This window comes from Oncorhynchus mykiss, chromosome 13 (assembly GCF_013265735.2).
Source record: "Oncorhynchus mykiss isolate Arlee chromosome 13, USDA_OmykA_1.1, whole genome shotgun sequence".
NCBI lineage: Eukaryota > Metazoa > Chordata > Actinopteri > Salmoniformes > Salmonidae > Oncorhynchus > Oncorhynchus mykiss.
Window position 1 is genome coordinate 63,685,826 of NC_048577.1, and position 27,283 is coordinate 63,713,108.

General features: G+C 45.0%; 4 protein-coding genes across 6 annotated transcripts; 3 read left to right on the forward strand and 1 right to left on the reverse strand.

The window, feature by feature from the left end:
- Positions 1–183: 183 nt before the first annotated feature.
- LOC118936377 (NACHT, LRR and PYD domains-containing protein 3-like) lies at positions 184–6,701 on the forward strand. The gene is made up of 7 exons (XM_036939778.1): positions 184–424; positions 3,098–3,353; positions 4,228–4,274; positions 4,844–4,994; positions 5,566–5,600; positions 5,722–5,755; positions 5,851–6,701. The coding sequence occupies exons 2-7, from the start codon at positions 3,098–3,100 to the stop codon at positions 6,699–6,701; spliced, it is 1,374 nt and encodes a 457-aa protein (XP_036795673.1). The 5' UTR covers positions 184–424.
- LOC110487418 (NACHT, LRR and PYD domains-containing protein 12) lies at positions 6,555–9,926 on the forward strand. Its single transcript, XM_036941886.1, has 5 exons — positions 6,555–7,623; positions 7,716–8,060; positions 8,283–8,429; positions 8,733–8,779; positions 8,950–9,926. Exons 1-5 carry the CDS (start codon positions 6,977–6,979, stop codon positions 9,495–9,497), a joined length of 1,734 nt encoding a protein of 577 aa, XP_036797781.1. The 5' UTR covers positions 6,555–6,976; the 3' UTR covers positions 9,498–9,926.
- Positions 9,927–13,421: 3,495 nt separating this feature from the next.
- trub1 (TruB pseudouridine (psi) synthase family member 1) lies at positions 13,422–14,890 on the reverse strand. The gene has a single exon (XM_036941887.1). The coding sequence runs from the start codon at positions 14,852–14,854 to the stop codon at positions 13,952–13,954; it is 903 nt and encodes a 300-aa protein (XP_036797782.1). The 5' UTR covers positions 14,855–14,890; the 3' UTR covers positions 13,422–13,951.
- A 33-nt stretch (positions 14,891–14,923) lies between these two features.
- On the forward strand, positions 14,924–25,877 carry LOC110487456 (STIP1 homology and U box-containing protein 1). 3 transcript variants are annotated; one of them, XM_036941891.1, is made up of 8 exons: positions 14,924–15,243; positions 17,357–17,556; positions 17,794–17,989; positions 19,233–19,398; positions 20,297–20,384; positions 22,872–22,928; positions 23,469–23,585; positions 25,415–25,877. In XM_036941891.1, the coding sequence occupies exons 2-8, from the start codon at positions 17,443–17,445 to the stop codon at positions 25,538–25,540; spliced, it is 864 nt and encodes a 287-aa protein (XP_036797786.1). In that variant the 5' UTR covers positions 14,924–15,243; positions 17,357–17,442; the 3' UTR covers positions 25,541–25,877. The 3 variants fall into 3 exon arrangements, with proteins under 3 accessions (XP_036797786.1, XP_036797784.1, XP_036797785.1); XM_036941889.1 differs by having other exon boundaries at positions 14,925–15,243; positions 17,791–17,989; XM_036941890.1 differs by having other exon boundaries at positions 14,925–15,226; positions 17,791–17,989.
- Positions 25,878–27,283: the final 1,406 nt, after the last annotated feature.

Consider the following 27,283-nt stretch of genomic DNA (forward strand, 5'->3'; position numbering starts at 1 on the left):
TATATATATATGTATATATATATATATATACACACACACACACTTTTATAATTCTTTATTATATTTTTTAAAAGCCTGCTTTCAACGGGGAACAAATGTATTACTTATTAAATGCACATTTCTGAGAATGAGGGAAGGGAGGGACTGACTTTCATACTCCACCCACAACGAGGAGGCAGTTCTATTGAATCCGAAGGCGACACGTTACCAGAAAGAAACAATCAAACGCATGTCCTTTTCCGTAGAATTATGTAGCCACAGTACGTTTTTATTACTTTAAGCCACTTGATTTGGTATTTAGTCGTGATATTTCGAGACAGTTGAAGAGAAAACAACGCAGACAGACAATCATGTGAATGGACATTTTTTCGTTGAGTGAAACAGCAGCAGAGGCAAACGATTTGAGAAATCATCAAATCTGAAGGTAGGTTGCTAACCCTTTTATGTATGACAATAAAATGACTTTTTGTCGTTAATTTAGGCTACTGTCTGAATTGCATGGGCTGTAAGAATGCAACTACCACTATCCTTGCATTTGACGCGAATGGTGCACTGTTAGTAGCCTACAAGCTACAATAATACTAGACTATTTGTTTATTTAGTCTTGTTTGTGGTAATTAATGTGCGCTAGTGTGAGGATTATGTTTGGTTTCGAGTTAATACTTGATTTATCAATGGATTATTGTTGCTGTCGCCTACGAAACGGTCAAGTGAAATGTCGCAGGGATTGAGCAACTCTTCATTGAAGTGAATCCTTTAGGTCCATCAAATCAAATCTAATTTTATTTGTCACATACACATGGTTAGCAGATGTTAATGCGAGTGTAGCGAAATGCTAGTCGACATTAAAACGTGTACAAGGCTTCTGAGACTCGCTTGAACTGTCCATTAGAGTAGTCCTAAAAGCATAGTTGATTTGGTTCAGAATATGAGGCTACTGCAGGCTACATTCTCCAGTGCACTCCAAGACATTGAGATTCAGCAACTGATCAGAGTTTGCGGCCATTTCAAAAGCCCTGGCTCTCAAATCTTCACTTCCGTCGACACGCCCATTTCTGGTAGGAGGGGGAAATAATAAAAGTGTCTCCTCAATGAACAACTGATATGAAATTACACTTCATTAGGTTTTAAGTAGTTGCTGTAATTACATAAAAATGTTTACATTCCATTAAATCACAGAAGTAATTCATACGTCTCTGCCTATCCAGATAAATGGCATGAGTAATCCAATTTATGCTTTATCTTTAATGTGATTTGATGGTGTGATGCAATTTTGTAGCTTCCAGAGGCACGCAGAGGCCAATTTGAGCATAGTATCACTGTGCAGGCGCCACTCAAATTTTGTAACAATGTGGAGGGCTCGGTATAGCTCCACATTGACATTATTGGTTGATGCCAGATGAGGGGCGTGAGGACCTCTATAAACACAAACTCACTTCCTTGACAACTTCCTTCACAACAGATCTGCAAGGCGAAGCACAAGAAGTATGAATGCCCTGACTTCTGCAGAGGCCATATCACTGTAAATACTGCAAGTCCAATGCAGACATCAGATTGACCAGATTGATCTGAAAATGTGATCGGAGGCTCCTTATGGAGGATGACACAATTGTGGAGCCTCCAAAGGCACGTAGAGGCCAAATTGAGCTCTGTACCGCATTGCTGTGCACCTCTCAAATGTTGTAACAATGCAGAGGGCTCCGTATAGCTCAGCATTGACATGATTGGTTGACAGTAGGTGGGGGCGGGAGATCCTGTATAAACACAAACACACTTTCCTCACAACTTCATTCACAACAGCTCTGCTGCTCCGGGAAGAGCAGGAAGTATGGATGCTGCACTGCCAATGCAGAGGTCGGATTGACCATGCAGAGGCTTTTAACCATGTACCATATGCACAGCAGTGTTCTAGAATATCAGACCGTTGGCTTTCATAGGTCGTCTTTTTTAGGATTCTCAAACCATTTCTCCAACTGTCAACACATTTCAATAGAATAAAGGACTTGCACGCAGAGTTTGTTGGGAATTTTGTTCTGGCATTGCATCCCCTTCTGATGGTGGTCTGTCTGTAGACTCTGAATATGTGGACGCTTTACGTTGTTTCGTCGCCCCATTCATTTTTAATGGAGCGAAGTGAAGCGGGGGGAGGACCGTTGGGCGACGTGAACAGGGTGGGGACCAAAGTTGGGGAAAGCTGAACTCTATGCAAATACTTTGCGATATCGCGGCGCTATTGACCAATTGAAGCTCACTTTAGCATCCAGCAGCTACTGGATTGGCTATTGATAACTAGCAATACCTAGCATGCTTGCTAGCATCCACATTAGGGCGAGGCTGGCAAGGCGAAATACAAGTGCTAGTTAATCAAGACAGTTATGCATACATCTCACGTCAGTGTTACGACCTTACATTTTTCAGTTAAAATGACATCAGAACAAATAATGCTTTGATCTGGCAAAAAAAATGTGTTTGTCACATCAGTCTGTGTTATGATCACCGACCCAACTAATACGGTCATCACCGACCCAACTAATACCGTCATCACCGACCCAACTAATACCGTCATCACCGACCCAACTAATACCGTCATCACCGTCCCAACTAATACCGTCATCACCGTCCAAACTAATACGGTCATCACCGACCCAACTAATACCGTCATCACCGTCCCAACTAATACCGTCATCACTGACCCAACTAATACTGTCATCACTGTCCAAACTAATACCGTCATCACCGACCCAACTAATACGGTCATCACTGACCCAACTAATACGGTCATCACTGACCCAACTAATACGGTCATCACCGACCCAACTAATACGGTCATCACCGACCCAACTAATACGGTCATCACCGACCCAACTAATACGGTCATCACCGACCCAACTAATACGGTCATCACCGACCCAACTAATACCGTCATCACCGACCCAACTAATACTCTCATTGTGGAGGAGTGCTTTAATAGTTGTCGGGCTTTACTGTAGTCTACCACTGACAGTAATATGTTTATGTTCATGGGGGATTGAAAGGTCCTGTGAACCAGACTGTGCATGCACTCTAAATGATTTGTATTTATTGTGTTTGTCTTCAGATGTCAGCAGGAAAGGATATTTGCAAACGGGTCAAAGCAGAGGTCCGGGCCAAACTGAAAATGTTGAAGTCGAAGAAGTTCATACGATTTCGACACCATCTGTGTAGGAAGATGGATGATAAGAGTGTTGAGATGATGGGAGTGAAAGACATTGTGTCAGTACTGATGAAGAAATATGGAGAAAAGGCCTGTCACATTGTGTCCTCACTTCTAAAAGACAGTAAATGTCGGAGTAAACGGAGACGAAGTCAACAAGGTGAGTTTCGGCATTAATACTCAATAACTGAAATGTATGAGTTCACACAGGAGTAAAGGAGGGATTTTGGGCTTAGTCTTGGCTTAGTCTTGATTATAATATTAACCAGTAGCATTTTATTTTCTTCTAATAAAGTTGTAAGCATAATTGTTTAGCATACCACATCCGGTAAACTCCCCTCAGAATAAAGTAAGAATTGGTTTTATGGGTGACCAGAGAGATATACCTGCTGGAGTGCGTGCTACTGGTGGGTGCTGCTATGGTGACCAGCGAGCTGAGATAAGGGGGGACTTTACCTAGCAGGGTCTTGTAGATGACCTGGAGCCAGTGGGTTTGGCGACGAGTATGAAACGAAGGCCAGCCAACGAGAGCGTACAGGTCGCAGTGGTGGGTAGTATATGGGGCTTTGGTGTCAATGGATGGCACTGTGATAGACTGCATCCAATTTATTGAGTAGGGTATTGGAGGCTATTTTGTAAATGAAGTCGTCAAGGATCGGTAGGATGGTCAGTTTTACGAGGGTATGTTTGGCAGCATGAGTGAAGGATGCTTTGTTGCGAAATAGGAAGCCAATTCTAGATTTAACTTTGGATTGGAGATGTTTGATGTGAGTCTGGAAGGAGGAGTTTACAGTCTAACCAGACACCTATGTATTTGTAGTTGTCCACATATTCTAAGACAGAACCGTCCAGAGTAGTGATGTTGGACGGGCGGGCAGGTGCAGGCAGCGATCTTATGGGCTGGTTTCCTGGATTTTGATTGAGCCTACTTAAAACAGTGTTTTCAATGGAGAATTCATAAAACAATCTTAATCTCTCTCTCTCTCTAATCAATGCTAAATGATTCACCAAAGAGATACGTCTTTCCTCCATAGGCTTTGAGAAGAAAGAGAACCAGACAATCTCAATGGATGACCAACAGGTAATTGGGCTTTTTTTGTGTGTTCTTTCCAGCTACGGGGATTCTGAATGTTCCTAAATATGTGTTTGGGACATAGAAAAACACTATCATTGGCACTGCCATTGATGCTTTCACCATTTTGAGTAGTCAACTGGGTGGGGCTTGGTATGTATTAGGAGGGATCACAGAATTCCATTCAGGTCAGCAGGAGGGGTCACAGAATTCCATTCAGGTCAGCAGGAGGAATCAGCCAATTAATTATACTGCTGCGTGAACATTCTGTAACTGTAGATGGCAGTAAATCACCAACCTTGTCTCTGTACCTGTTTAGACTAAACACACTGCAGCACAGTATGCAGCTACACTCTAGCACAGTAGGTGGTGGTATGATCCTATTCAGTTTATTTATGAAGTGTCACTACACTCATAGAAGTAAAGAAAACCCACAATGGCTCTGGCCTTGTTGTCACAGAAGTGGCCATTGCTGAAGATAGAAGATGAGCTGTCTAGTACATCTCTATGGTATGGGGTGACGAGGCTAATATGTTATTGTTTCTTTCCCTGTGATGGATGTGACATCTCTGTCTAAGGCCAACCACGCTGGAGGACCACTCGACGCAATGCCAAGTGGCGCTCGGTGTTCAAACACCGCAACTAATGGAAGCAACGTTAATGCACCAATGCTAACAAGGTGTTCAGTTGGAAAGGACTTGCATTTAAGTTGTACCACAAATATTTATGGTGAGAGAAGGTGTCAGGACTTTTGGGGCAAAACCTGGGTGGATCACTGTTTTATAAATTGTATACATCTTTGTAAGTTGCTCTTCTATCCTAGTTTATAAGTTGTATACATCTTTGTAAGTTGCTCTTCTATCCTAGTTTATAAGTTGTATACATCTTTGTAAGTTGCTCTTCTATCCTAGTTTATAAGTTGTATACATCTTTGTAAGTTGCTCTTCTATCCTAGTTTATAAGTTGTATACATCTTTGTAAGTTGCTCTTCTATCCTAGTTTATAAGTTGTATACATCTTTGTAAGTTGCTCTTCTATCCTAGTTTATAAGTTGTATACATCTTTGTAAGTTGCTCTTCTATCCTAGTTTATAAGTTGTATACATCTTTGTAAGTTGCTCTTCTATCCTAGTTTATAAATTGTATACATCTTTGTAAGTTGCTCTTCTATCCTAGTTTATAAGTTGTATACATCTTTGTAAGTTGCTCTTCTATCCTAGTTTATAAATTGTATACATCTTTGTAAATTGCTCTTCTATCCTAGTTTATTGCAATGTTTATGACATGTATTTTATCTCTAGGCCATGTGCCTGGAGGGGAGATGATTGACCAGCAGGTAATGAAAGGGATTTCTTATAGACAATCTTTAGAAGATTATGGACTGTAGCCAGCATTAACTCTATGTTATTGAAACACTGTATTTGAAATCTAAATGACTGTTTTGCTAATTCCTGTAGGTGCCAGTGTATGACCAGAGCAAGGAGAAACAGAGTAAGTAAAAATCAGTTGTTATCCCAGAGCAGAAAAACAGACTAATTTCACCCAAAATAACACTTTCATATTTATTTATTTTGCTCTTTTTGAAGACATCCTTCACATCAGAGACGAGATCAAAAAACGCCAGAAGATTAAGTCTGAAACCATACTAGAGGGTATTGAAACCCAAAGCACATCAGTCCTTAACAAGGTCTACACAGAGTTGTACATGGTCACCTGTGATTCTACCAGCATCAATAAGGAACACGAGGTGTGGCAGGCCGAGACGGCACACCTCAAAGACTACTCTGAGGCGTCTGTCATAAAATGCCAAGATCTCTTCAAGCCTGCCGAAGACGAAACTATCAGATGTGTGATGACAAAGGGAATCGCTGGCATTGGGAAAACTGTGGCAGCTCAGAAGCTCAACTTGGACTGGGCAAATGGAAAAGAAAATCAAGATCTAGATTTTCTATTCCTCCTATCTTTCCGGGAGCTGAATTTGAGAAAAGGCCCGTGCAGTCTGCATGAACTTCTTCAGCTCTTCTACCCTTTACTTACAGACATAAACGTTAGGAAGATGTATGATGAACATAAGGTTTTGTTCATCCTTGACGGCCTGGATGAGAGCCAACTGCCACTCGAGTTTGATGAAATTGAAAACAGGCTGATATCTGATGTGTCTGAGTCTGCTTCACTGGACGTTTTGCTTACAAACCTCATCACTGGCCGTCTTCTCCCTGGGGCTCTCCTCTGGATAACCTCCCGTCCAGTAGCGGCCAATCAGATCCCCAGAGTTTATTGTCAACGAGTTACAGAGATCAGAGGGTTCAATGATGCTCAAAAGGACGAGTACTTCAGGAAACACATCAGAGATCCAGAGATGGCCAGCCGCATCATCTCAGACATAAAAGCAACCCGGAGCCTCTACATCATGTGCCATGTACCGGTGTTCTGCTAGATGGCAGTAACTGTGCTTCAGGATATACTGAGTAAAGACAGCAAGAGTGGGCCAAAGCCTCGATCTTTACCCACAACCCTCTCTGAAATGTACATGCATTACATTAAGATTCAAACAAGTATCAGTTTCGAGAAGCATGGACCAACACAGGGGAAACAACTTTCTTTGATGTCAAAGACATAATTTTGAAATTGGGAAAGCTAGCGTATCAGAACCTGGACAGTCAAAACGTGCTCTTTACAGAACAGGACTTGACAAACTGTGGCATTAGTGTCATGGAAGCTGCTACATGCCCTGGCCTGTGTACAGAACTTGTTGAATTAGAGCATGGACTGTATCCAAAGAAAGTGTATTGTTTTGTACACTTAAGTGTTCAGGAGTTCTTTGCTGCGCTGTACGCATTTCATGAATTTGAAAATGGTAGGATTGACTCAGTGAAAGCCGTAATCAAAAAGAGGAAAGGGGCCACTTTGTTAGGTTTTCTCAAAGGTGCTCTGGACAGGGCATTAGATAGTAAAAATGGACACCTGGACCTTTTCGCGCGCTTCCTTTTCGGGATCTCTCACGACTCCAGCCGGGCAATCCTTCAAGACATTCTGGGAAAAACAACCAGTGGTTCAGAATGCAACAAAAAGTTAATCGGATATATCAAGATGTTGAAAAGGAAGGACCTCTCTCCAGAGAGATGCATCAACTTGATCCACTGTCTGCTTCAGCTGAAGGACCGCACCATTCTACAGAATGACAACAACAACCAAGTCTCGCCTTCCGACACACAGCCAACTCCATTTCAGTGTTCTCTCCTGGCGTATATGTTCATTATGTCAGAAAAGCCTGACGAGTTTGACTTCAGGAATAACAAAACTTCTGAGGAAGCTTTTCGCAGACTGACTCCTGCTTTGCTGTCTTGCACCAGAGCGTTGTAAGTATCACTCACTATTTGTGTAGCATGTTTACATCGCACAACGTACAGTATAAGTTGAATGGCAATTAAGAACTCAATTTTTTTCACAGACTCAACTTTTGTGACATCACAGCACTGGAGTGTAACACTGTAGCCTCCGTTCTTCAGTCTGAGAATTCCCACCTGACAGTCTTGGACCTGGGACACAACAACCTGGGAGATGAAGGGGTGATCCGACTCTGCTGTGGGCTGCGGAACCCCAACTGCAAGGTGGAAACCCTGAACCTCAGCCACAATCATGTGGGAGTTGGCGGTGTCATGGCAATCTGCGAAGTGCTGACTTGTCCCACCTCAAAACTCCTGAACTTGGACCTCAGCTGCAATGACCTTGGGGACCCGGGGGCAGAGTTGCTTGCTTTTGCCCTCCACAAGTGTTGCAAGCTGCAAGCACTGAGGTATGTACATCAGTACCAAATAAGATAATGACATATTTTGAAGGGGTTCACCACTGTGCTGACCACTGTGCTGACCACTGTGCTGACCACTGTGCTGATTGATCTCTGTGCTGATCACTGTGCTGACCTATGGATATAGATGGTTCTTCAATGTTTCTAGTTTTAATGGTGAAAACAAATTTGTATGCTTTCCATAATTATTTTTCCTATTCTCATTTATAGGCTATCTGGCTGTTTGATCACATTACCTGAGGATGTGTCCTCTGTCCTGGCCATAGCTTTGAGGTCAGCATGCTTCCAGATGAAAGAGCTGGATCTGAGCTACAATCCCCTCGGAACCGTTGAATTGGATTTCCCGCTTCAGCTGAAGTGAGTTAGATTGAGTAAAAATACAAACGTGACTCTGAATAAAATATTAATGAGTAGAGCAGTAGAATTAATATTAATATTATATTAATGAGTAGAGCAGTATAATTAATATTAATATTATATTAATGAGTAGAGCTAAACATTGAGAGATTAGAACTTTAACAATTAAACTATTTAATTAAACTAATTCAACCTTGTAGATATGATCCTTGTTACATCCTAGTGTTATTATACTGCATCCCCTGAGTGGTATGAGCATTTCCAGGCTTTCATTAATACCTCTTTATTTTGTGTGTTTTCCAGCATGGACCACGGAGGAGAGAGCAGGAATAAACCGGGTCTGCAGAAATGTGAGTAAATGTCCATTTATCATTCTCACCTTTATGAACACAGTGATTCACATTGATCTCTGTAGAATATTTGGCATATAGGAGGACTATGTACCAATTTATAATAGTGCCAAGTGTGACAGCAAAGCTTGTGTAGCAGGTAACTGAAACTTCTAATCTACAAATTTCAGATGCCATTGAGGTCACACTAGACCTCAGCACAGTAAACGATTTCCTGTCCCTGTCTGAGGGGAACAGGAAGGTGACCCACCAGAGGAAGAAGCAGGACTATCCCTTCACCGAAGAGAGGTTTGATAACTGCAACCAGGTGCTGTGCGAGAAGGGCCTCTGCGGGCGTCATTACCTGGAGGTTGAGTGTCTACACGACGTACATATAGGCATGGCCTACAAGATATTAGAGAGGAAAGGAGCCGGGGAGAATGTAACGCTGGGACAGAATGCTGTTTCTTGGGCTTTGTACGCCTCAAAGGATAAGTTCCTTGCCCAGCATAAAAAAATTATTCACAATTTACGGCTCCCTGAAATCAAATCAAATGAGTCCTATAGAATAGGGGTGTTTCTGGACTGGCCGGCCGGCATCCTGTCCTTCTACAACATCTCCTCGGAGTCTGACAAACTGACCCACCTGTACGCATTCCACACCACATTCACTGAGCCCCTTTATCTTGGGCTTAGACTTCAATCCCCAACATCAACCATTTCTCTCATAGTCAAGTAGCCTACAGTACATCTAAGCATTGTCTTTCAGAAAGTATATGTGCCACTGGGTGGGGAGGGAGAGGCGTTATAGAAAAGTTTGTGGCCATACTTAGGTGCTAAGCTAATGTAGTATACTTGAGAACAGAATGGATCATGGGTTTGCAGTACTGTTATGTTGTATCTCTACTTTATTCCTCTTGTTATATTTTGTGAACAAAGAATGTAAAATAATGTCCTATATACTGTATAGCCGCTTCATTTTAAAAGAATGTCAAAAGCTGGCTAATGATCTAACAATGGAACAAAACTTTGTCTGTGCCTTCAGAAAGTGTTCACACCCCTTGACTTTTTCCACTTTTTGTTGTGTTAAAAAGTAGGATTAAACTGGATTTAATTGTAATTTTTGGTCAATGATAATAAAATAAAACTAATACCAAGGTGGTAGAAATTCAGACCATTTATTACAAATGAAAAATAAAACAGGAATATATCTTGACTATATAAGTATTCACACCACTGAGTCAATACCTGTTAGAAACACCTTTGGCAGCGATTACAGCTGTGAGTCTTTACAGCTGTGAGTCTTTACAGCTGTGAGTCTTTACAGCTGTGAGTCTTTACAGCTGTGAGTCTTTACAGCTGTGAGTCTTTACAGCTGTGAGTCTTTCTGGGTAAGTCGAAGAGATTTACACAGCTGAATTGTACAGTATTTGCCCATTATTCTTTAAATTATTCAAGCTCTGTCAAGTTGGATGTTGATAATTTCTAGACCGCCATTTTCAAGTCTTGCCATATATCTTTAAAAATGATTCAAGTCAAAACTGTTACTAGTACACTCAGGAACATTTAATGTTTTAGGTTATTGTCCTGCTGAAAGGTGAAATCGTCTCCCAGTGTCTGTTTGGAAAGCAGACTGAACCAGGTTTTCTCTAAGAATTTGCCTGTGTTTAGCTGTATTGCATTGGTTTTCATCCTAATAAAAAATCCCTAGTCCTTGCCGATGACAAGCATACCAACATGATGCAGCCACCACCATGCTTGAAAATATGGAGAGTGGTACTCAGTGATGTGCGGTGTTGGATTTTCCCCAAACATGGTGCTTTGTATTCAGGACAAGCAGTTCAGTTCTTTGCCACATTTTTTGCAGTTTTACGTAAGTGCCTTGTTGCAAACAGGATGCATGTTTTGGACTATTTTATTTCTGTACAGGCTTCCTTTCCACTCTGTCATTTAGGTTAGTGTTTAGGGTAACTACAATGTCGTTGATCCATCCTCAGTTCTCTCATATCAAACCATTTAAACTCTGAACTGTTTTAAAATTTCCATAGGCCTCATTGTGAAATCCCTGAGCAGTTTCCTTCCTCTCCGGCAACTGAGTTTGGAAAGACAACTGTATATTTGTAGTGACTAGGTGTATTTATAAAACATCCAAAGCCTAATAACTTCACCATGCCCAAATGGATATTCAGCTTCTGCTTTAAAAAAAACAAACATTTTACACATCGACCAATCAGTGCCCTTCTTTGTGAGGCATTGAAACATCTCCCTGGTTTTTGTGGTTGAATCTGTGCCCGATTGAGGGACCTTACAGGTGACAAGCTTACCAATATGCTGTGGGATACCTGAGATGGGATAGTCATTCAAAAATCATGTTAACCACTATTATTGAACACAGAATGAGTCCATGCAACTTATTATGTGATTTGTTAAGTACATTTTTACTCCTGAACTAATTTAGGCTTGCCATAACAAAGGGGTTGAACACTTTTTGACTTGACATTTCAGCATTTCATATTTTATTAATTTGGCAAAATGTCTAAAAACGAAATTCCACTTTGACACTATGGGGTATTGTGTGTAGGTCAGTAACACACAATCTCAATTTAATCAGGCTGTATTTAATTCAGGCTGGGGAGGGGGGGGGGGTAATGTAAGTTGTCCGGTGGCGATTTTATGAATTGTTCAGCAGTCTTATGGCTTGGGGGTAGAAGTATCTACAGTAGTAGTTTCTACAGTTGAAGTCGGATGTTTACATACACGTAGGTTGGAGTCATTAAAACTTGTTTTTCAACCACTCCACACATTTCTTGAGGAGAGGGCAACGAGTGGGAACATGGATGAAAATGCACTTGCTGAAATGAGACTCCTCCTCCACATGGATGTAATAAATAGCTGCATTCCGCAGGCTACAATCAACAGCCTGATCAACTCTACGCAAAGGAGATGTGTTACGCTGCAGGAGGCAAATGGTGGTCACAACAGATACTGACTGATTTTCTGATCCACTCCCTGACCTTTTCTTTAAGCTATCTGTGACCAACAGACACATATCGGTCTTCCCAGTCATGTAAAGTCCATTGATTAGAGACTAATGAATTAATTTAAATTCTCTGATTTCCTTATATGAACTGTAACTCAGTCAAATCTTTTAAATTGTTGCATTTTGCATTTAGATTTTAGTTCAGTGTATTACGAGTCTCATTTCATTAAGAGTCTCAATTCAGCAAGTGCATTTTCGTCCATGTTCCCACTCGTTGCCGCCTCCCCTCTTCAATGGCTGTGCGAAATTGCTGGATATTGGCGGGAACTGGAACACGCTGTCATACTTGTCGATCCAGGGCATCCCAAACATGCTCAATGGGTGACATTTCTGGTGAGTATGTAAGCCATGGAAAAACTAGGACATTTTCAGCTTCCAGGAATTGTGTACAGTTAGATCCTTGCGACATGGGGCCATACATTATCGTTCTGAAACATGAGGTGATGGCGGCGGATGAATGGCATGACAATGGGCCTCAGGATCTCATCACGGTATCTCTGTGCATTGACATTGCCATAGATAAAATGCAATTGTGTTCATTGTCCATAGTTTATGCCTGCCCATACCATAACCCCACCGCCACCATGGGGCACTCTGTTCACAACATTGACATAAGCAGCCTGCTCGCCCCAAACGACACCATACACACTGTGCCATCTGCCCAGTACAGTTGAAAACGGGATTCATCCATGAAGAGCACACTTCTCCAGCACACCAGTTGCAATCGAAGGTGAGCATTTGCCCACTGAAGTCGGTCACGACGTCAAACTAGTCAGGTCATGACCCTGGTGAGGAAGACAAGCACGCAGATGAGCTTCCCTGAGACGGTTTCTGACAGTTTGTGCAAAAATTCTTCAGTTGTGCAAACCCAGTTTCATTAGCTGTCCGGGTGGCTGGTCTCAGATGATTCCTCAGGTGAAGAAGCCGGATGTGGTGTTCCTTGTCTGGCGTGGTTAGAAGTGGTCTGCGGTTGTGAGGCCGGTTGGACAGACTGCCAAATTCTCTAAATCGACATTGGAAGCAGCTTATGGTAGAGAAATGAACATTATATTCTCTGGTGGACAGCTCTGGTGGACATTCCTACAGTCAGCATGTCAATTGCACACTCCCTCAAAACTTAAGCTGTGGCATTGTGTTGTGACAAAACTGCACATTTTAGTGGCCTTTTAGTGTCCCCAGCACAAGGTGCACCTGTGTAATGACAATGCAGTTTAATCAGCTTCTTGATATGCCACACCTGTCAGGTGGATGGATTATCGTGGCAAAGGAGAAATGCTGACTAACAGGGATGTAAACAAATGTGCACAAGATTGGACTGAAATAAGCTTTTTGTGCATATGGAAAATGTCTATTATTTCAGCTCATGAAACATGGGACCAGGACTTTGTTTTTATTTTTGTTCAGTGTAGTCTCCTCAAATAAATGTACAGTGGATTGAACTTAACCAATGTCTTATTGAGAATTTGAATGTGCTCTCTAGCAACTTCATATGTGCAAGGCTTCTTGGGGGCCCAATGAACATACTAAGAAAACCAAACATGACTAGGTTATAATGACCTAAATACGAGAAACACTATCTCTGTGTTTACAACAAAACATCTGCAAAAAAAATTAACAAAAATATGTGGAGACTTTTTGTTGTTTATTAATTCTGGCATGCACTGCTGTCAATTACAAAGGAATGGGAGTTACATTTCAAGTTGCTTCCATGTCTTATCTTGTGCCAACACTAGATGGTGTAGAGATCTTTGATTGGAACAGTATTCAAAACAAAACCTCAAAATGCATGACAAAATAAGACAGTACAATTCATGAAAATAAAACCAATATTTAAAAATGATAAATTAATTAATCTATAAACAAAACAAAAAAACATTAAAATTGTCTTCTGTCAATTCCAATGACGATATCATATTCTAGTAATACACACATCAACAAAAATGATGCATGTAACAGTGCAGGGACTGGTTCAACTGGCTTCCGCCAAAGAATCGACCGGCATGAGGAATATGTTGGAAATTCCAACCAGCCATGCTTGCACCAAACCAATGCTTTAACATGCATGAGAGGGAGTGAACAAGTGCACACCTCCGGGAACCAAAACGCCGCCTTAAGCTCTCATATAGAGGGGACATTGTGACTTTGTGGGGGGGTTATAACTCCCCCTTTTCATCTTTGCCATTCTTATCCCCCTTCACCTGGGCATTCAGGGTCCGTTTAACCCCCAGGTTTGGGCTTGGTTTTGTGCCATCCTCCTTGGTGACCTCTGACCCGGGACAGGGCTGCATGGACTGAACGATGTGTTGTAGTGTCCAGTGTTCCTCCTGCAGCGTGTGGTCGTCAAGGGTAAACTGACCCTGTTTGGTCCGGATCAGCTTCCTCACGTGGGCACACGACGAGAGCGCTTTTCCCAGGTCGTCCACCAAGCTTCTGATATAAAATCCACCACCGCATTCAACATCAAGAGTGAAGAGGGGGGGGGTGAAGTCCTGCAGCGACAGGTTATACACTGTGACCGGCCGTGCAGGTTTGGCTTCCACCTCGTGGCCTTGCTTCAGCAGGACAGAAAGACGCTTGCCATCCTTCTTCAGTGCAGAGTACAGTGGAGGAACCTGCATGATGTCCCCAGTGAACTGCTTCAACTTCTCCTCAAAGGCTTCCCTGGTAATGTGATCATAGAGCTTCTCATGAACCACCTTGCCTGTGGCGTCAAGGGTGTCTGTTGCTTTCCCCAACTCTCCAACAGCCAGGTATTTCTTTGAACCAGCAAGCATAGTACTAAGCATCTTTGTTCCATTTCCAATCCCAACAACGAGCACACCAGAGGCTGCGCTGTCCAGAGTTCCGCCATGCCCCATTTTCAGAGCTTGCTTCTTCCTTTTTCTGGGATTAGGATCTTTCACACCGGCCTCTTTGAGGAGTGTCTCTTTTAATGAGTTTAAAACATCAGCAGACGTAGGTCCTTCCTTTTTATAAATGGCAAAAAGTCCATTTAAAGATTGTAGTTTTGATAAAGAATGTTTAGGCACAGCTACGCCAGTTACTGAACCAGCCATGCTTGCTTTCCAAAACAATGAGGCGCGACTTGATGACGTAAGTTTAACTGAAAACACTTCCGTTTACAAATGCGTCATCATCGATGACTACCAGAAATGTATCAAAACATTAGCTAGTTAGCTGGTTACGCACTAGCGTGTCCTCCCACCTAAAATAATACTACAGACTACTCTGTCAAATAATATACATTGATTATACACATGTTTGGATACCTGTGCTTTTCGTTATAGTTAGGCAGTTCGCTAGCTAGCTAACGTTATATTCCAAAAATATTCAATTGTCTGCGTTGGAAGAGGTAGACAGACGAGCTGTGTGGGAGGAGGCCATAACCAGGACGAGAGCGAAGTCGGAGAGGCCGCTTGTTACCTGAGGGGAGGGCATCGAAACGGTAACAGACTAGCTAGCGTTATGCTTGCAGCTATTTGGAAGCTTGCCAGTTAGCCAGAGTTGACTATTTTTCCTGTATCTTTACTTCAGTGCAACTGTCAAATCAAACGATGTAGCAAGCTAGCCCCTGTTGTTTTATCCAAACATTGTGCTAGTTAACTACAAATTAGCTACAGTCACTGTTTGTAGTAGTAGACCGGCAACACCCCTCAATCACTGTTTACAGTAGAGTAGACCGGCAACACCCCTCAATCACTGTTTACAGTAGAGTAGACTGGCAACACCCCTCAATCACTGTTTACAGTAGAGTAGACCGGCAACACCCCTCAATCACTGTTTACAGTAGAGTAGACCGGCAACACACCTCAATCACTTTTTGTACTAGTAGACTGGCAACACCCCTGAATGACTACACCCCTAAATGACTACAGACCCGTAGCACTCACGTCCATAGCCATCAAGTGCTTTGAAAGGCTGGTAATGGCTCACATCAACACCAGTATCACCATTATCCCAGAAACCCTAGACCCACTCCAATTTGCATACCGCCCAAACAGATCCACAGATGATGCAATCTCTATTGCACTCCACACTGTCCTTTCCCACCTGGACAAAAGGAACAACTATGTGAGAATGCTGTTCATTGACTACAGCTCAGTGTTCAACACCATAGTTCCCTCAAAGCTCATCATTAAGCTAAGGAATCTGAGACTAAACACCTCCCTCTGCAACTGGATCATGGACTTCCTGACGGGCCGCCCCCCAGGCGGTGAGGGTAGGTAGCAACACATCTGCCACGCTGCAGCTGCCCAGGGGTGCGTGCTCAGTCCCCTCCTGTACTCCCTGATCACCCATGACTGCATGGCCAGGCACGACTCCAACACCATCCTTAAGTTTGCTGATGACAAGAGTGGTAGGCCTGATCAACGACAAGACAGCCTATAGGGAGGAGGTCAGAGACCTGGCCGGGTGGTGCCAGAATAACAACCTATCCCTCAACGTAACCAAGACTAAGGAGATGATTGTGGACTACAGGAAAAGGAGCACTGAGCACGTCCCCATTCTCATCGACGGGGCTGTAGTGGAGCAGGTTGAGAGCTTCAAGTTCCTTGGTGTCCACATCAACAACAAACTAGAATGGTCCAAACACTCCAAGACAGTTGTGAAGACAGTACGACAAAGCCTATTCCCCCTCAGGAAACTGAAAAGATTTGGCATGGGTCCTGAGATCCTCAAAAGGTTCTACAGCTGCAACATCGAGAACATCCTGACCGGTTGCATCACTGCCTGGTATGGCAATTGCTCGGCCTCCGACCGCAAGGCACTACAGAGGGTAGTGCATACGGCCCAGTGCATCACTGGGGCAAAGCTGCCTGCCATCCAGGACCTCTAGAGGAGGAAGAGGAAGGCCCTAAAAATTGTCAAAGACCCCAGCCACCCCAGTCATAGACTGTTCTCTCTACTACCGCATGGCAAGCGGTACCGGAGTGCCAAGTCTAGGACAAAAAGGCTTCTCAACAGATTTTACCCCCAAGCCATAAAACTCCTAAACAGGTAACCAAATGGTTACCCGGACTATTTGCATCGTGTGCCCCCCCGCAACTCCTCTTTTACGCTGCTGCTACTCTCTGTTGATCATATGTGCATAGTCACTTTAACTATACAGTACGTTCATGTACATACTACCTCAATTGGCCCGACCAACCAGTGCTCTCGCTCATTGGCTAACCGGGCTATCTGCATTGTGTCCCACCACCCGCCAACCCCTCTTTTTACGCTACTGCTACTCATCATATATGCACAGTCACTTTAACCATACCTACATGTACATACTACCTCAATAACCCTGACTAACTGGTGTCTATATTTCTTTATTTACCTACACACACACACACACCTTTTTTTCGCACTATTGGTTAGAGCCTATAAGTAAGCATTTCGCTGTAAGGTCTACCTACACCTGTTGTATTCGGCACATGTGACAAATAAACTTTGATTTGATTTGATCACTATTTATAGTAGTAGACCAGCAACACCCCTCAAATGAAACTCCTCCCATCTGCTTCCCTCACCCATACTATTGATGTATTGGAACTTGTGCATTCTCCCCCTAGCCAGCCGCAGCCCGGCCTGAGACACGGGTAGCAGGATAGGGAAGCAGAGCGGAGAGGCCGCCGCCACAGCGGGGCCGGCGGACAAAATGGCGGGCAGCCCTGAGAAGAGTGTCTCAGCGCAGGAGTGGAAGGAGCAGGGCAACCGCCTCTTCCTCAGCCGCAAGTACCAGGAGTCGGCCGCCTGCTACAGCAAAGCCATCGTAAGGACAAGGCCTCGGGAGAAGGGGAGAGAGTGTGGAGTGTGTGTGGGTGGAACTGAGGTAGTGTCCCAAATTGTAACTTTGCATGATGAGTAACCTCACTCCGAGACATAGAAAGTCAGCTATCGCTTGTAGCGAAGAGTGTGTGTGCGTGTGCAAGCGTGGCATACTTAGGAATGGGATAAGGGTGTGAGGAAGGGGGATAGAAATAGTGAATCATGTGTTTGTCCCCAGAAGCGAAACCCCTCAGTGTCTGTGTACTACACCAACCGGGCACTGTGCCACGTGAAGCTGCAGCAACACGACAAGGCCCTGGCCGACTGCAAGCAGGCGCTGGAGCTGGACCCCCAGTCAGTCAAGGCCCTCTTCTTCCTGGGTCAGTGTCACCTGGAGATGGAGAATTACGACGAAGCCATCGGCAACCTGCAGAGAGGTGGGCTGGGGACCAAGGTGGCAATCAAGGGTCCAGACACAGAGGGAGTGCATCTCACTAGTCGAAATAGGCCTCCTATCCCGTAGTCCCCCTGTCCCATAGGCCTCATGTCTTCTCTCCTTCATCTGTACTCATTTTAAAGAACTGGACAAGTGTCAAAAGAAATTCCCAATATACATCTACCAGCTAGTGTTAACCAGTCTTTGGATTTCAGATCGGTGTCGATTAAGGAGAGGAAATTAAGAGGTAGCTACTAGACTGTTGAGACGAGGAGAGGAAGCTACTAGACTATTTAGATGAGGAGAGGAAGCTACTAGACTATTGAGATGAGGAGAGGAAGCTACTAGACTATAGATTTTTTTGTTTTGAATTTTACCCCTTTTTCCCCCCAATTTCGTGGTATCCATTTGTTTAGTAGCTACTATCTTGTCTCATCACTACAACTCACGGGCGAGACGAAGGTTGAAAGTCATGCTTTCTCCGATACACAACCCAACCAAGCCGCACTGCTTCCAACCCGGAAGCCAGCCAGCAATGTGCCAGCAATGTGTCGGAGGAAACACCGTGCACCTGGCAACCTTGGCCCGGCCCGCCACAGGAGTCGCTGGTGCGTGATGAGACAAGGATTTCCCTACCGGCCAAACCCTCCCTAACCCGGCCAATTGTGCGTCGCCCCACCTCCTGACCTCCTGGTCGCGGCAGACAGAGCCTAGGCGCGAACCCAGAGTCTCTGGTGACACAGCTTGCGCTGCTGTACAGCGCCCTTAACCACTGCGCCACCCGGGATGCCGCTACTAGACTATTGAGATGAGGAGAGGAAGCTACTAGACTATTGAGATGAGAGGAAGCTACTAGACTATTGAGATGAGGAAGCTACTAGACTATTGAGATGAGGAAGCTACTAGACTATTGAGATGAGGAGAGGAAGCTACTAGACTATTGAGATGAGGAGAGGAAGCTACTAGACTATTGAGATGAGGAAGCTACTAGACTATTGCGATGAGATAGCTACTAGACTATTGAGGTGAGGAGAGGAAGACTATCAAGATGCACCCATCCCGGACACACTCCCATTCAGGAGTCTAGATACACACATCAAAATATATTTATAAGTTACTTGCCTAAGTCCTAATAAAAAAAGTATTGACAGGACATTGGATTAAGTCAGCTCATTTATAATGCAAAGCTTAATTTTCACTATTATATCATTAATAATAATAGCTTTCCTTCATTTGGCCCTCAGCATATAACCTGGCGAAAGAGCAACGGTTGAACTTTGGCGACGACATTCCCAGTGCCCTCCGGATAGCCAAGAAGAAGCGCTGGAACAGCATCGAGGAGAAGCGCATTAACCAGGAGAACGAGCTGCATGCCTATCTCACCAAACTCATCCTGGCAGAGAAGGAGAGGTGAGAGATTCTTTGATTCTGTGCTCACCTATAGTTTGTTTCCGGCTGTGTGTTCTATATATGTTGTGTATCAGTGGACGGCTCATAGCAGTGGCTGGAGTGGAGTCTAGTGGCTGGAATGGAGTCTAATGGAATGGTATCCAGCATGTTTGATGCCATTCCAATCACACCGTTCCAGCTATTATTCCAGCTATTATTATGACCCGTCCTCCCCTCAGCAGCCTCCACTGTTGTGTGTGTGTATAATGTGTGAGCTAAGGTTCTCCTCTTGTAGGACAATAGAGACTCATCTGAATCTGTTCCAGCCACGTGATGGGAACACTGTAGGGTTTGGGAGGGGGATTTACAGAGCATGAATTGACTTTGTGAATCAGAGAATAGCCATTTTGATTTAGTTTGATTTAGTTTTTCCACAACACTCAAGTTGAAATGAAACAACCATAAACGTGTTGTTTAACAATCAATTGCCATTAGTCAGTGGGAAACCACTGCATTCTCCCAGCCTTGTTGGTAGAACGTCTCTAACAGTAGGGGGCATTAATATAATAATAATATATGCCATTTGGCAGACCCTTTCAACCAAAGCAGCCATGCGGGCATATACTTTTCATGCCCGGTGGTCCCGGGAATCAAACCCACTATCCTGATGTTGCAAGCACCATGCTCTAGATTACTGTTAATTAACTGTGTGCTTGGCGTCACTCTGGGAAAGTTTTTTTTAAAATATATTTTTAAAATAAAAAATGTTTAAAAATTCACCAACTGTGGTTGGTGTGTAAAACCAGTTAGTCCATCCATTTATAGGCCTACAATCCATCCTATCCATTTATATTGCAGTAAGTTAAGCCTTGGTTGGCTGAAGTGGTTGGTTGGCTGATGACTTTGGTCCTATCCTCAGGGAACTGGATGACAGCAGAGAGGACCAAGACGCCAAGTCGGAGGAATGCAGAAGCCGACACGACCTCACTAAGTTCCCCTCCAAACACGTGAGTCCTAAACCAAGTGTACGAACATCCAGCTAACGTCCAAAGACGCAGGGTATAAACAAATAACAATAGGAAAAATAAGCACTTACCCACATTCTGTTTAGAATGCTCTCGTAGCCTAGGTTACGAGAAATGGTTAAACAACTAAAGGGTTTTCATTGGCTAAACCAAAGACATGTTAACACAACCTTACTAATCAAGATCTGTTTTTTTTTCCCTCCCTATATATATATAAAAATTATTTTTACTTTTTACAGGACAAATCTGAGTGGGCACGTGCCTCTGTGTCCCCTATGGGCACGTGCCTCTGTGTCCCCTATGGGCGTGATGCCCCTGTGTCCCCTATGGGCGTGATGCCCCTGTGTCCCCTATGGGCGTGATGCCCCTGTGTCCCCTATGGGCGTGATGCCCCTGTGTCCCCTATGGGCGTGATGCCCCTGTGTCCCCTATGGGCGTGATGCCCCTGTGTCCCCTATGGGCGTGATGCCCCTGTGTCCCCTATGGGCGTGATGCCCCTGTGTCCCCTATGGGCGTGATGCCCCTGTGTCCCCTATGGGCGTGATGCCTCTGTGTCTCCTATGGGCGTGATGCCCCTGTGTCTCCTATGGGCGTGATGCCCCTGTGTCCCCTATGGGCGTGATGCCCCTGTGTCTCCTATGGGCGTGATGCCTCTGTGTCCCCTATGGGCGTGATGCCTCTGTGTCCCCTATGGGCGTGATGCCTCTGTGTCCCCTATGGGCGTGATGCCTCTGTGTCCCCTATGGGTACGTGCCTCTGTGTCCCCTATGGGCGTGATGCCCCTGTGTCCCCTATGGGCGTGATGCCCCTGTGTCCCCTATGGGCGTGATGCCTCTGTGTCTCCTATGGGCATGATGCCCCTTTGTCCCCTATGGGCATGATGCCCCTTTGTCCCCTATGGGCATGATGCCCCTGTGTCCCCTATGGGCATGATGCCTCTGTGTCTCCTATGGGCGTGATGCCTCTGTGTCCCCTATGGGCGTGATGCCTCTGTGTCCCCTATGGGCACTTGCCCCTGTGTCCCCTATGGGCACGTGCCCCTGTGTCCCCTATGGGCGTGATGCCTCTGTGTCCCCTATGGGCGTGATGCCTCTGTGTCCCCTATGGGTACGTGCCCCTGTGTCCCCTATGGGCGTGATGCCTCTGTGTCCCCTATGGGCGTGATGCCTCTGTGTCCCCTATGGGCGTGATGCCTCTGTGTCCCCTATGGGCGTGATGCCTCTGTGTCCCCTATGGGCGTGATGCCTCTGTGTCCCCTATGGGCGTGATGCCTCTGTGTCCCCTATGGGCACGTGCCCCTGTGTCCCCTATGGGCGTGATGCCTCTGTGTCCCCTATGGGCGTGATGCCTCTGTGTCCCCTATGGGCGTGATGCCTCTGTGTCCCCTATGGGCGTGATGCCTCTGTGTCCCCTATGGGCGTGATGCCTCTGTGTCCCCTATGGGCACGTGCCCCTGTGTCCCCTATGGGCACGTGCCCCTGTGTCCCCTATGGGCGTGATGCCTCTGTGTCCCCTATGGGCGTGATGCCTCTGTGTCCCCTATGGGCGTGATGCCTCTGTGTCCCCTATGGGCACGTTCCCCTATGGGCACGTGCCCCTGTGTCCCCTATGGGCGTGATGCCCCTGTGTCCCCTATGGGCGTGATGCCCCTGTGTCCCCTATGGGCGTGATGCCCCTGTGTCCCCTATGGGCATGTGCCCCTGTGTCCCCTATGGGCATGATGCCTCTGTGTCCCCTATGGGCATGATGCCCCTGTGTCCCCTATGGGCACGTGCCCCTGTGTCCCCTATGGGCATGATGCCTCTGTGTCCCCTATGGGCATGATGCCCCTGTGTCCCCTATGGGCATGATGCCCCTGTGTCCCCTATGGGCATGATGCCCCTGTGTCCCCTATGGGCATGATGCCCCTGTGTCCCCTATGGGCATGATGCCCCTGTGTCCCCTATGGGCATGATGCCCCTGTGTCCCCTATGGGCACGTGCCCCTGTGTCCCCTATGGGCACGTGCCCCTGTGTCCCCTATGGGCATGATGCCCCTGTGTCCCCTATGGGCATGATGCCCCTGTGTCCCCTATGGGCATGATGCCCCTGTGTCCCCTATGGGCATGATGCCCCTGTGTCCCCTATGGGCATGATGCCCCTGTGTCCCCTATGGGCATGATGCCCCTGTGTCCCCTATGGGCATGATGCCCCTGTGTCCCCTATGGGCACGTTACCCTGTGTCCCCTATGGGCACGATGCCTCTGTGTCCCCTATGGGTACGTGCCCCTGTGTCCCCTATGGGCGTGATGCCTCTGCAACAGAACATGTTTTAAACCTGTTTAAATCGGGTTTGGTCTTAATCTAGCTTATTGCATGTATGTGTGTCTTTCGGAGGAGTTGGGATAAAGCGGAAGTAAGATTTTGGTTGGACCTTGTGTACAATTGATGAATAAAGTCATGTTAATTTAGGTGTCACATTTCTCTACAGGACAAGCACCTGTCAGACATGGAGGAGCTCTTCTCTCAACTGGATGAGAAGAGGAAGGTGAGTGCTCTACTGCTTCCTGCTGGATACAGGATCAGAGGGAAAATCTCTGTTGCATTTCTTTGATTCTTCCTCTCCCCTTTCCTCACCTCTGTCTGAACACCTATTGGATGAGAAGGTCAGAGGTCCCTCCCCTCTAACCTTCCCATCCAATGGTTTTTGAGAAGGAGGAGAGTAAAAGGGAGATGTAAATACAAGTTTCATCTAGTCTTCTGATTGGCTGGGTGAAAATGATTCCAAATTGCTTCCACCTGTCCAATCCTCTCAGATTTAGAGGAGCGGCTAGTCTGCTGTGGAGTAGGGGTTAGGGGTTTGGAACTCATCACTAGCCCATACATAATCAATGGTTTGTGTTTGATGGCTATCACTCTGGCCATACTAGAAACAACTCTCTATTCCTAAACCCTTAAACAATCTGAACCCAAACCCTTCATTAATAACAAATACCAGGTCCGAATGTACAAGACACTAAAATATGTTACTACAGTATACATCTGTTCTAACATGGCTATTTAGTGATAACCTATGTTTGTTTAACAGAAGAGGGAGATCCCAGACTACCTGTGTGGAAAGATCAGCTTTGAGTTGATGAGGGAGCCCTGCATTACACCCAGTGGGATCACTTACGACCGCAAAGACATCGAGGAGCACCTACAGGTAAGGATTAGTCTCATCAAACCTGACCCTGACCTCATCAAACCTGACCTCATCAAACCTGACCCTTAACCTCATCAAACCTGACCCTGACCTCATCAAACCTGACCTCATCAAACCTGACCCTGACCTCATCAAACCTGACCTCATCAAACCTGACCTCATCAAACCTGACCCTAGGCAACAGCAGTGACTGGGTCAGGTTTGAAAGATGGGCTCTTACGGCATACTTGATAAGGTGGAGAAAAAAATTCTGGGGTGGGTCCTCTTCAGACAGACAACTCTCCCAGCAAATCACGAGGCAGACATGCCAAAACGTCATGATTTGAAACCAAAATTTGAAGGCAAAACCTTTGCAATGGTTTTAGTGGAGGTAGTTGATGCAAACTAGACACTTGCGAAATGCACTCATTAAAAATAACCTAAGTGATTGCCATCTTGCTAGCTACTATTTAGTATTGTATTCAAGCGGATAAAGTAGTGATCAGGTATTGATGTAGGCAGTGAAGTAGTTCCTCTATGCCAAACTGACGTTCTGTTACGTACAGACATGTTAAACTGGAACAACCTGGATGTTGCCTCCCACAACCCATGTAAAAGAATAGTTACACATCATTTTTGTGGTAGTATTATTAAGTATTAAGCAGGGGTGAATGTAAGGCGGTATGGTCCGGTACGGTGTCCCTGCAAAATCTATAGTGGGGGTATGTTGTTCCGGTAAAACATGACCCTATCTCAACAATAATTAAAACAAGTCAAGAACTGTATGCTATTACACCACTATCATTACAGCATGTCAGAGACATGAGACATGAAAATGCGATGTGGTTGGACGAAGACATTTTGCCAAAGTAGAGATGAGTGGCCGACACCGAGACACGCACGGTCAGCAGTGGACACATACATTCTGTCCTAATGACAAAGAGAGAATGTCATCAGACTTTCTGCGGCTTTATGGCACAGATGCTTCTTTCCATTCACCACTGTTTGGAGGCTGGAACTGAAATATACTGTGAGTGGATGAACGCAGGCTGGAACTGAAATATACTGTGAGTGGATGAACGCAGGCTGGTAGCCTATTAGTAAAGCAGCCCTTTTCAAGTGATGGCTTGACAATCAGATGAAAACATCATAACTGTTTGTGTTTATGCCACAATAAAAGGTCATACATGTTAAATGACACATCTTTACGACTAGGCCAACAGAGATGCTATTGAATTAATAGGGATTCAAATCAAATCACATTTGTCACATCCACCAAAACAACAGATGTAGACCTTACAGTGAAATGCTTACTTACAAGGTCTTAACAAACAATGCAGTTCTAAGAAAATACCACACAAAAAAGTAAGAGATAAGAATAACAAATAATTGAAGAGCAGCAGTAAATAACAATTTTTTATTTTGTTTATTTTTTGTTTCACCTTTATTTAACCAGGTAGGCCAGTTGAGAACATGTTCTCATTTACAACTGTGACCTGGCCAAGATAAAGCATAGCAGTGTAAACAGACAACAACACAGAGTTACACATGGAATAGTGGGGCTATATACAGGGGGTACCGGTACAGAGTCAATGTGCGGGGGCACCGGTGTCGAGGTAATTGAGGTAATATGTACATGTATGTAGAGTTATTAAAGTGACGATGCATAGATGGTAACAGAGTAGCAGCAGCGTAGAAGACGAGAGGGGTGTAATTCTCTGATCAGGCTCATACATTCTGTTGGTCAGGAGGTTCTGTACCAGGAAGAAATGAAATGTACTTTCAGCCCTGCTATTAAGGGTGTTATGTCTCCCATAGGATCCTAACTGTCTTTGTTCTTATGTTTGCAGCGAGTGGGCCATTTTGACCCGGTGACACGCAGCCCTCTGACTCAAGACCAGCTGATTCCTAATCTGGCCATGAAAGAGGTCATCGATGCTTTCATCATGGAGAATGGATGGGTGGAGGACTACTGAAGGAGGGAGGGAGAGAGGGAAAGGGGTAGTTGGAATCATTCCAAAAGAAGAACCAGACATAAAAAGACGACAACAAACCAAACAAGTATGATCTGCACTTTAAAGCTGAGGCCACACCACAGACTGACATACCTTCACTAGGACTGAGACCACACCACAGACTTACATACCTTCACTAGGACTGAGACCACACCACAGACTGACATACCTTCACTAGGACTGAGACTACACCACAGACTGACATACCTTCACTAGGACTGAGACTACACCACAGACTGACATACCTTCACTAGGACTGAGACTACACCACAGACTGACATACCTTCACTAGGACTGAGACTACACCACAGACTGACATACCTTCACCAGGACTGAGACTACACCACAGACTGACGTACCTTCACCAGGACTGAGACTACACCACAGACTGACATACCTTCACCAGGACTGAGACTACACCACAGACTGACATACCTTCACTAGGACTGAGACTACACCACAGACTGACATACCTTCACTAGGACTGAGACTACACCACAGACTGACATACCTTCACTAGGACTGAGACTACACCACAGACTGACATACCTTCACTAGGACTGAGACTACACCACAGACTGACATACCTTCACTAGGACTGAGACTACACCACAGACTGACATACCTTCACTAGGACTGAGACTACACCACAGACTGACATACCTTCACTAGGACTGAGACTACACCACAGACTGACATACCTTCACTAGGACTGAGACTACACCACAGACTGACATACCTTCACTAGGACTGAGACTACACCACAGACTGACATACCTTCACTAGGACTGAGACTACACCACAGACTGACATACCTTCACTAGGACTGAGACTACACCACAGACTGACATACCTTCACTAGGACTGAGACTACACCACAGACTGACATACCTTCACTAGGACTGAGACTACACCACAGACTGACATACCTTCACTAGGACTGAGACTACACCACAGACTGACATACCTTCACTAGGACTGAGACTACACCACAGACTGACATACCTTCACTAGGACTGAGGCCACACCACAGACTGACATACCTTCACTAGGACTGAGACTACACCACAGACTTACATACCTTCACTAGGACTGAGACTACACCACAGACTGACATACCTTCACTAGGACTGAGACTACACCACAGACTGACATACCTTCACTAGGACTGAGACTACACCACAGACTGACATACCTTCACTAGGACTGAGACTACACCACAGACTGACATACCTTCACCAGGACTGAGACTACACCACAGACTGACATACCTTCACTAGGACTGAGACTACACCACAGACTGATACTAGGACTGCCATTAAATCTCATGTTGATCTAAACAATCTCTTTCTGTTTCCATCCTTGTCCCCCCATTTATTTTATTGTGTGTCTCAGCTGCTCATACTAGTCAGACCCAACAATCAGGACACGCTAGCAAACATTGCACCGAATCAGAGCACATCATCCAACAACAGGACCCAATCAGAATATAGTACCCAACACCTTTGGCCAATCTCTTGAACGTTACTCTCAGAACAACCAATCATATTGCAGACTCCTAAACCCAATCACATCCTAGACCTCGAGTCTACAAGTGCAGCGATTGACCAATCAGGGCTAAATGTACTCTACTTGTGGTGATGCTCCACAACTTGTCTTCTATTTTAAAATCTCCTTTTCTACGGGGAAGAGGACTGTCTGAGG